Source organism: Terrapene carolina, unplaced genomic scaffold, assembly GCF_002925995.2.
Source record: "Terrapene carolina triunguis isolate 2854851 unplaced genomic scaffold, T_m_triunguis-2.0 Scaffold62, whole genome shotgun sequence".
NCBI lineage: Eukaryota > Metazoa > Chordata > Testudines > Emydidae > Terrapene > Terrapene triunguis.
The window spans coordinates 42,069,180-42,078,254 of record NW_020664413.1 but is presented as its reverse complement, the minus strand read 5'-3'; the positions used below and the strand labels follow the sequence as shown (position 1 = coordinate 42,078,254).

Genomic DNA, 9,075 nt, shown 5'->3' with positions numbered 1-9,075 from the left:
ACGGTGCAGATACCGCCAGCTCCTGGGGGGACGGGGGTGCGCACACACACAGAGCAAACCCCCCCCCCGCCCCAAGGGACTGCGAGACCCTTTGTAATACAGCCCGCGAAATCCCCCCAGCACCAGCGGAGAAACGGTAACAAGCCCACCCTGTAAAGTCCCCGCCCCCCGGGAGGTGGTAATGCATCCCGCTTCCCCAGGGGACACTTGAAACCCTGCCTGGGAGGGAAGGAGTCAGTCCCGGACAGAATCCCCCGCAAGCGCACGAGACTGACAACCCCGCACCGAGCACGGACTTTGCAGACCTCAGGCAATCATGTCAAGGGGGGAGGAGCAAGTGGGCGGGGCGTAGCGCCCTGGCCGAGCCCACAGGCCGCAGGAACGCAGCATCTTGGAGGATACGATGTACACGCCCCAGTTAGTGTCAGGCTGACGTCGAACAATGCCACGCAGCCTGGGTGGGGGGCGGGTGTCTCTTACTCTGAGGCTGCACTAAGAACCTGAGTCAGAACAAGCCTGCGAGTTTAGCAAGCATGACTTTCGGAGTCAGATTCGTTTTTTTCTTACAAGCTTTTTGTCTTCTTACGATCCACACGCACGGACAAAAGAAAGAGGATGCCACTGCAGAGGAAGTTAAAATAGAAGTTTTACATGTGCCCAAAGAATGCAAGCCAAAGAGCAAGAAGGGGGATCTGCTTAATGCACATTATGATGGCTACCTGGCCGGTGATGGATCCAAGTTTTATTGCAGGTAAATAACTGTGCTATTTATACCATTCTTCTTCACCAGATTTGCCTCTCCTCTGCAAATAAAAAATAGGCAAACATTTAGCCTTTTGTTTCTTTTTAAATCTCTGTTAAAGCAGATTTGACAATACTGAATCTGTTCAAAAGGAAAACAACTTGTATGCAGTGCCCAAAATTACAGTGAGGTTTAGAATTATATAAATGTATATCTAGAGCTATACTTTCAAACCACAAATGCTGTAAATATCATTATATAATATTTAGGCCAAATTAAGCCCCAATCTTGCAAAGACTCAGGCCTTGCAGAAAATTGTATTCATTTAACTAAATTTTGTTAGAAATTGATTTAGTTAAATCAGTGGCACCCTCTTATGTAGACACTCTTATTTCAATTTAAGAGTGCCATAAATAGTGTGGTTTTCTTGTGTAGACTAGGCACAATGCACATGAGCAACTTTGCTCACAGCGTGTCAAGGTACACATATGCATAAGTCTTTGCCTGATCAATGCATTAGTTTGTATTCTTCAATAAATAAAAGGAGCAACCTTTTACTTAACCATTATTGCTGTGAAATAAGTTTGAAGTATGTTAAAAATATTAACTTTTACAGTTTTGGATCCAACAGATATATTAATTCATCCAAAAATCAAAACTTAAAGGATATTAAAGTTTTCCTGATCTTGGCCTTTCTTTCCCTGAGACCAGTGTGGAAGCAGTATGCTCAGTTTAGGACAAAATATGATGCCCGTGGAAGCCCACTACTGGTTGAAATAGGGTAGTGTTGATAGGTTTTACTGGAGATCTAGGTAATTCTTGAAACTGCAAGTTATTGGCAGTGCTTGTTTGCATGCTTGGTTTTGCAGCTTTAACAATGTTCTTTTCACATCAGATCTTTGATTTAATAGGTGAGAGGGGAAGCATTGCATGCTAGGGGAACACTTGGCAGTGTGGCTCCAATGGAGACATATTGTCTAGGAGCTGAAGGATTGGTCAGCTCTAGTGTTGAGGAATAAAGCCACCAGATGGATGGCCTGTCATCCTGCATATCTTCTGTAATCCACTGTTTTGCAGCTTATTCTGTGTACAGTATTTGTTTTCAGGGGGAGGAGAAGAGGGGGGAGAAGACATTCTACTCCCAGTTGCGTGATTTGGAGAAACTCTGCTAAGGGAAATTACTAGAGTTTTCCTCGCCCAGTGCCCCTCTTGTACTTTCTGCAGAAAGGTGCAATTTTCGCATTCAATTTTTACTTGTTCTTTAACAAGTCAATGGGAGCTTTTCTGTGTATGCAATTTAGGATTTTTAACCAATTATACCAGAAAAAATGTTAATACTTCAATATAAATAAAAATGGGCAGTTGTTTACTTTTTAATGTACACTTTACTGTGACTTCTTAAAAAATGTATCTAAATAATGTCACACTTTCCAAAGATAGTACTGTATTTAAATGTTAAAGTGATTTTTTTAAAAAATATTTGAACACTGACTTTGTTGCTGTCTACTCGCTAAAAGCTTTTTATTGTTTTTGTAGTCGGACACAAAATGAAGGTCACCCAAAGTGGTTTGTTCTGGGTGTTGGCCAAGTCATAAAAGGATTAGATATTGCTATGACGAATATGTGTCCTGGAGAAAAACGGAAAGTGACAATTCCACCATCATTAGCGTATGGAAAGGAAGGCTATGGTAAAAAAAAATTAAAATTCATATCTGTTTTTTCTTGTCTTTATGTTTTCAGATAAATGACAGAAAACAGTGTTGTAAATAATTTACTTGCGTATTGATCATTCAAGCTTTTTTGATTGAGGGTGTATTTGATAGCTGCAATTACAGGGCCTGATCCTGCAAACTCTTATTCATACGAGTTCTTACCCACAAACATAGTTCCAAGGAATGTAATGGGATTGCTCATGTGAATAAGGCCAACTCACATGAGTAAGTATTGGCAGAATTGGACCTGTAATTACAGGTCCATGCTAACAAGCTCTCTCTTTTGCTAGAAAGGAACTTCTCTGATAGGAGCACCACAACTACTAACGGCACCTACCATGTGACAGAGAGAGAGATCACCTTTCGTTGCTATTATTTGTATTATTGTAGCATCCAGAGTACCCTCTCAGGATTGAGGCTCCATTGTGCTGCCAGTCCCTGATCCAATTTGCTTACAATCTAAATAATACATGACTTATTTTTTGAAAACAAAAACCACAACTGAAAAGCTATCAAAAGGAATCAGATCTTCAACCCAGCACTCCATACACAACATGCTTACAGCTCTTTAATTTCCAGCACCACAAGACAGTTAGTTTCACCCTCTAGCAAGTGCAGTGACAGCACTTACATTAACTCTGCAAGCAACTGCAGTGCTGCTTTCACGGGTGGCTTATTTCACATGAATGAGGAGTTCTATGCTAACAGCAAAGAGCGCTTGGAGAGCAAGGAGAGGTCATAACTTCAGTGCTTATAATTATATTCCTGTTTGATTTCCAGAGCCTCTAATATCTCTTTTTGCAGTCAGAAGAGCCAAATATAAGAATTTTTGCAAAAGTTCATTTAGGATTGGAGCAGACAAACAGGAGGGGTAAATTGATAGTTATTTTTAAGTGGTCTTTAGATACAACTTTACAAGGAGAACTTTCTTTTGTGGGAGAAAATAAATATGGCTCACTGACAGCCAGAAGAAAAAAAATAAGATTTTCAGAAAACTATTGTTTTATAGGAATTTAGGGGATTTAATTATCTGTTTTTGAGGTTACGAGAAAGGCCTTTTATTATTTAATATTATTAAATATTATAATTAATTGTTAAATAGTATACTAATTATTATTATTTTCTCCTATTTATGTACATCCTTATTCCTGTTGCATTACATTCATGTTTAATTTCTAAGATTAAGGTACTGCCAGATTTGCCTTTTAATAAAATTGTTTTTATTTTCACCCAGTCAAAACAATATGAGATTCACTACATACCACTGAATTAAGTTGATGAAACATTATTTGTTTGAAAACTGTCTTGGGACTAATTGAATGAGAAGTTTCATAACTCAGCATAATAATTGTTGCAGTCACCAATACCCCACTGAATGGAGCACAGGAAACCTAATCTGAATGCATGACATTTAGGTATGCAATATAGGAGACTAATGGGCTGATTCAAGACTTAAAATCTTATCGTGAAACATTTCAGCTGAATAGACAATATCATATTTTAGTTCTTTGTAATCCAGCTTTGTCTGGGAACATGGGGCATTGACTAAACATGCTGCTGCTGTTCTGTGATCATAGTTTGATCATTTGTTCATGTCAAAATTCCATGAGCCAACTTCATCCTTCATGTAATTCCATTGAAGGCTGTAGAGTTACACCAAGAATGAATTTGTCTCATTAACCATAACAAGAAATGAACAAATCTTGCCTTGTAGCAACAAGAAAAGTCATTGATATCAAATAAAAAGTGCATTGTTAAAATCTAACTTTAGATGTAACTGTTTGTTCTAGGCAGTGCTTGAAGAAAGATTTTTTCCTGCAACATGGTTGTCCTCTGTCTTAGCGTATTCCTGCATGCTGGGGAAGATGACTGTCTAATCTTGACTTAGTCAGGCTGCATGTGGCTCTTTAGGTCTTTATATGTCTTTGTCTCTGGTATGTATAATTCCTAAAATTACTTGCACCAAAGTCTGCCTAGTTAGCTTATATTAATAAATGTTAGATAAACTTGTTTCAAATATATGGTATATATTTCAGACATTTACACAATTGAAACAGTTTAACAAAACACGTTTTGTATTCAAAATTGAAACCTCTCAATACCGTTTTATTCATTATAGGTATCTCAAATAAGAAATACCACTAATACCAGTTTGTTTGCCCACCACTGTTAAAGAAAGCTGATTTACATTTTAATCTTCAGATCTAATAGGATATGTAGAAACTCAAAAATAAATTCTGATGATAGACTAGCCTACATACTAGCTTTAGGTGAACCAGCATATAATTAGGATCCAGCTGTGTGTTTAAACATTAACTGCATGTTGCATGGTTTGTCAAATGCATGTTTTGGGCTGACTTTTTAGACCTTATTGATCCACTCTTGTTATTTGTCTACCATGATACAGTAACCCATCTTTCTATTTAATATTTCCTCTACATCTTTGATACCAGAAGATGCTTTGACACAGAAATATTAGAACCTACCTTCATTCTGTCTTCTGGGACTGAGCAGATCATTCCTATAGCCCATTTTTCCTTTGTTGATCAGATGGCTTGGATTCTGAATACTTCAGCCTGTGTCGCTAGCCTCTCTCCTAATTAGTTGCATATTTCAAATTATATTTTATTATTTGTAAATCCCTTAATAGTAGATGCAGGTATATCAAAATGTTTTAGCAGAACTTGGCTGCTTTTATTGCCTGCTTGTCTCCATTTCAAACAAAGGAGTGTGTGTAAACATTGCATCATTACTACAATCCTTTCAAACCAGACTGTCACTTTTAAATTACAAAGTAAAAACACATTACTTTAGCCTGGCTTGTGGAATTGTCAGACTTCAAAAGAAGTGTTGTAAGGCACATTTGTATATACTATTGTGTTTCAAAACTTCTCTTAATGCAAAGCTTCCTAAGGAGAATTTTTAATAGTTTGAGGTATAGTTTAAAATTTTTATTTAAATGTCTGGACAGTTGGGATGAACAATGTGAATACTATCTTTCCACATATTAATTTTGTTTCAGAGAAATAGAATGGTTGTAAGTAGTGCCTGAAAACATTCGCCTCTGAATATCAGGATTGCCAATGGAACCCCATCTCATTTCCCTTTTGCCAGCAACCTCCTTCTCTGAAAAAGACCCCTGAATCCATTACCTTTGATGTTTTCTGTGGGCTTCCTGGTGGCTAAGACCCCCTATTTCCCCTGCACTCTGCTGTGGGCTAGCTGGTCGCCTCTCTCATCATGCATTTCAGTGTTTATGGGGGTCTGCCTGCTGCCATCCCCCAAATCCATTAACATCTTCTAAGAGAGCTGGAGGCTGCCTCCTCCAATTGTGTAGAAAGAGGAAAAGCAGGAAACACTCATATCCAACACCTGTACCTTCTAATAGTGAGATGAGCTTAGAGACCTTGGGAGCTAAAAAAATCCTAAGGTGACTCTCCCTCAGCTTTCTACAGCTTGCACAGCAGTGGCCAAGAGAATTTGCTGTGGTTGCAGTATGGGGGTCTTTACTATTGGGTTTGGGCACACCTGATGAATAGGGAGGGGCCCATGTAGCTGCAAAACCCAAAGAACAGGCCACTAGGCAATATCTCCCTGAAGACAAAGGTAAGGAGAGTTGTCCTGGGTTCTGTGCGGGAGAGGATTGCTCTGGGTCAAGAATGAGGTAGGAAGGAGTCCCAAAGACGGGCTTAATAGTGTAATATTTAAAGCCCGGGGTCAGATTATTATTTAGGTATCACACAAGTTGGAAAATTACACTATTAACCCATTCCTAATAGATAATAGAAATACTGCTGTATGAATGTATGTACCAGTAGTATGAGCTTTGACCAATGTGACTGCTACAATGTTTTTTTTATATTCTTAGCACAAGGCAACATTCCACCTAATGCAACATTGATCTTTGAGATTGAACTGTATGCAGTGACTAAAGGACCACGTAGTGTTGAAGCATTTACTCAAATAGACATGGACAGTGACAAGAAACTCTCTCGAGATGAGGTAACATGAGTCAACTGACTTGGAATAGATCACATATATATACCACTACCAATAAACCAAAGCATGCATTATCCCTATATGAGCTGCCTCTGATTCCATCTTTTACTTATTACTTTGCTATATGCAGGGCTACATCCCAGATTTACAAGGATGCAACGTTTGTTTCACTCTCACACAGTGTCTAAAGTCTCCCCTTTTGAGGAATGAGTGTATTGAAATGTGTAGGGTCCATTAGTACATTTAAGAGGTTAATTCAGACTCTACACCCACTAAATTCTTGTCCTATCTGCTGCAACAGCCAGCTAGAGTATCAATTATGGTTTCATGATAGAGATATTTGCCCACTACGAACTAGTCAGACATCAACTAATTTCACTCAAGCTCAGTTTTCTATTGAAAATATCTTCAAATGTGTCTATTCGTTGAAGATTTTTACTATGCACTGTTACCTTATATTGAGACGATAGGGAGATAACCATTTCAGTACATTATTTTTGTTATAGAGTTCCTAATGTTTTGCTCCTTTTAGTGTACTTTTGCTCTGGAGTTTCAAGTGTCGGAGCTTTTAGCTGATGTCATTTTATATTTGTGATATGAATGTCTATATGCTAGTATTTATCACGATGAGCTTACAAAAATGAACTCTGAGCTATGTTTAGTATAATGTTTTAATTTTTTTCTTTTAGCTAAGCCATTATTTGAAGCAGGAATTTGAAAGAGATGGTAAAAAACGTGATGCATCAGTTCACGGTTCTATTTTAGCCGATATATTTAAGAAGAATGACCATGACGGAGATGGCTTCATATCTGCAACGGAGTACAATGTCTATCAGCATGATGAACTATAGCAAATTATTTCTAAAATCTCCTGCTTTCTGTACCTTAGATTTAAAGAATCTCTAAAAAGAACTTTCATTTTGTCACACGATGTTTTACATTTTTTTTGTAATGGTAAATTTTTATACCTTTTAAGATGAATGTTAAAAATCTTTCCAGTAACATTTCAGTAATAGACTGTGATATATTTTACAAAAGAAATAAAATTATAAAAAGTCATAGTCTGTCTTGCACAATCCTTATTTCAGGTATAAAATTTTGTGATTTTGTTGGACATGATTTAGCTGAAATTAGCATCTCTGCTTGACTAAAGCAGAGCACTAATCAGGTGACTCTTCTTGTGTCAGATACAATTAGAATCCTGATATTAGCGCACTCAGAATAAAGGTGTGGTTTCAATGTCACTGCTGAAACAAAAGAGCAACAGAACCAAGTGGAAAACAGGATTCCCTGAAACACAGAACCCCCATCAAGGTCGAGAAAGATCATGAAAACATACAATAAAGAAAATTAGACAAAATATGAGGTCTGTTGACATGGGAGTTGAGTAGTGTTTGTCGGGGAAGCTAGGCTCTGACCACACTAAAATGAGACCGACCGTGGTATTTAAACATGGTTATTCTCTGCAGACTTCTAGCTCAATTTCCTCAAGTAGTGTGGAAAGGTATTTTAGAGACCTCTGCAACAAAAGTATCAGACTAGTACATGGTCTTATAAATGATTTTAATATGGTTCTTAGCCCCTTCAGCCACCCCTCCCCCCAAAAAAGCCTGTTAGATCAACAGGTTGGTGATAGAATTAATTATGAGCTGAAATGTACTTGCTATAAATATATAAATGCTACTAAAAAAAATCTGTAATGCCAGATGCACAGGTAGTCTTAACAGGTGTGAACCATGTGGTTCAGTCATACCAAACTAATCTATGCCTTCTTTACACCCACTTCTTTACACCCACTGTCCTACTTGAAATACTTATGCTAAGATTTTTGTAATGATGTCACATTTTATTGTCAAAATGTTGTTTAAATGAAAATTGTCCAGTCATGTTTAATTATGCTGCTGGCAAGAGGAATCTGTGTCAGGATTGTGCAAGCACTTCTGGACAAACCAGCATACAGATGCAACTTAATGCTTTGTAGCATTAATTTATTACTATGGGGGGTCACACCCTTCATAGCTTCTGTAGGACAAACTTCTTGTGCACCCAAGGGGTTCACTGTATTCCTCTATTCTACCCCCTGCATGCCACCCTCCCATCCTTCTCTAGTTGAGGGACTCTCTGCAGCTTTCCCCAATTTCTCCTCTGCCAGGGGTTGTGTGTGCACCCTCTATGGCAGGTGCCACATATCAGAGGCTCTGGGAGCTTTCTCCTCCCCCCCCCCACACCCCCCATTGGCAACAGCACTGGGTGCTCCTAGTCTCCTTACCACATGCTAGGGGTTGTGTGTGCCCCCTTTTCTCCTACCAGCATCCCCAATTTTGCCCCCATACCAAGGATTGTGTGTCTCCCTGCCCTCATGCCAGCTGTGATGTGCACACACCCCATTCCCCCTATCATTATTTGTCTAGGAGATAAGTCACTCAATGTGTCAACATGTTAAACTCTTTAGGTAGAGGGGAGGTAGGGGGCGGTACTGTTATGCTGGAAAGCATTAATAGATGGCATCAGCCAGTTGCTTGATCTGTAGACAATTGCAGAGGTGCTAAAACTTATAACTATCCTAAATTGACAGCACTGGCTCCTTGGGTCCCTACTTTCCCCCCTTTTGGTTTCTGATTT

At 38.8% G+C, this 9,075-nt stretch overlaps 1 protein-coding gene across 1 annotated transcript; it reads left to right on the top strand.

The window, feature by feature from the left end:
* Positions 1-260: 260 nt before the first annotated feature.
* On the top strand, positions 261-7,512 carry FKBP7 (FKBP prolyl isomerase 7). The gene is made up of 4 exons (XM_024198487.3): positions 261-751; positions 2,279-2,430; positions 6,323-6,456; positions 7,143-7,512. Exons 1-4 carry the CDS (start codon positions 534-536, stop codon positions 7,302-7,304), a joined length of 666 nt encoding a protein of 221 aa, XP_024054255.2. The 5' UTR covers positions 261-533; the 3' UTR covers positions 7,305-7,512.
* Positions 7,513-9,075: the final 1,563 nt, after the last annotated feature.

What these genes read in the sequence shown, in the direction of transcription:
- FKBP7 (XM_024198487.3), top strand. Translation starts at nt 534, where the DNA reads ATGACTTTCGGAGTCAGATTCGTTTTTTTCTTACAAGCTTTTTGTCTT. An exon ending in GGATCCAAGTTTTATTGCAG is followed by an intron (nt 752 to 2,278) that starts GTAAATAACTGT and finishes TTGTTTTTGTAG; the next exon opens with TCGGACACAAAATGAAGGTC. An exon ending in AGAAACTCTCTCGAGATGAG is followed by an intron (nt 6,457 to 7,142) that starts GTAACATGAGTC and finishes TTTTTCTTTTAG; the next exon opens with CTAAGCCATTATTTGAAGCA.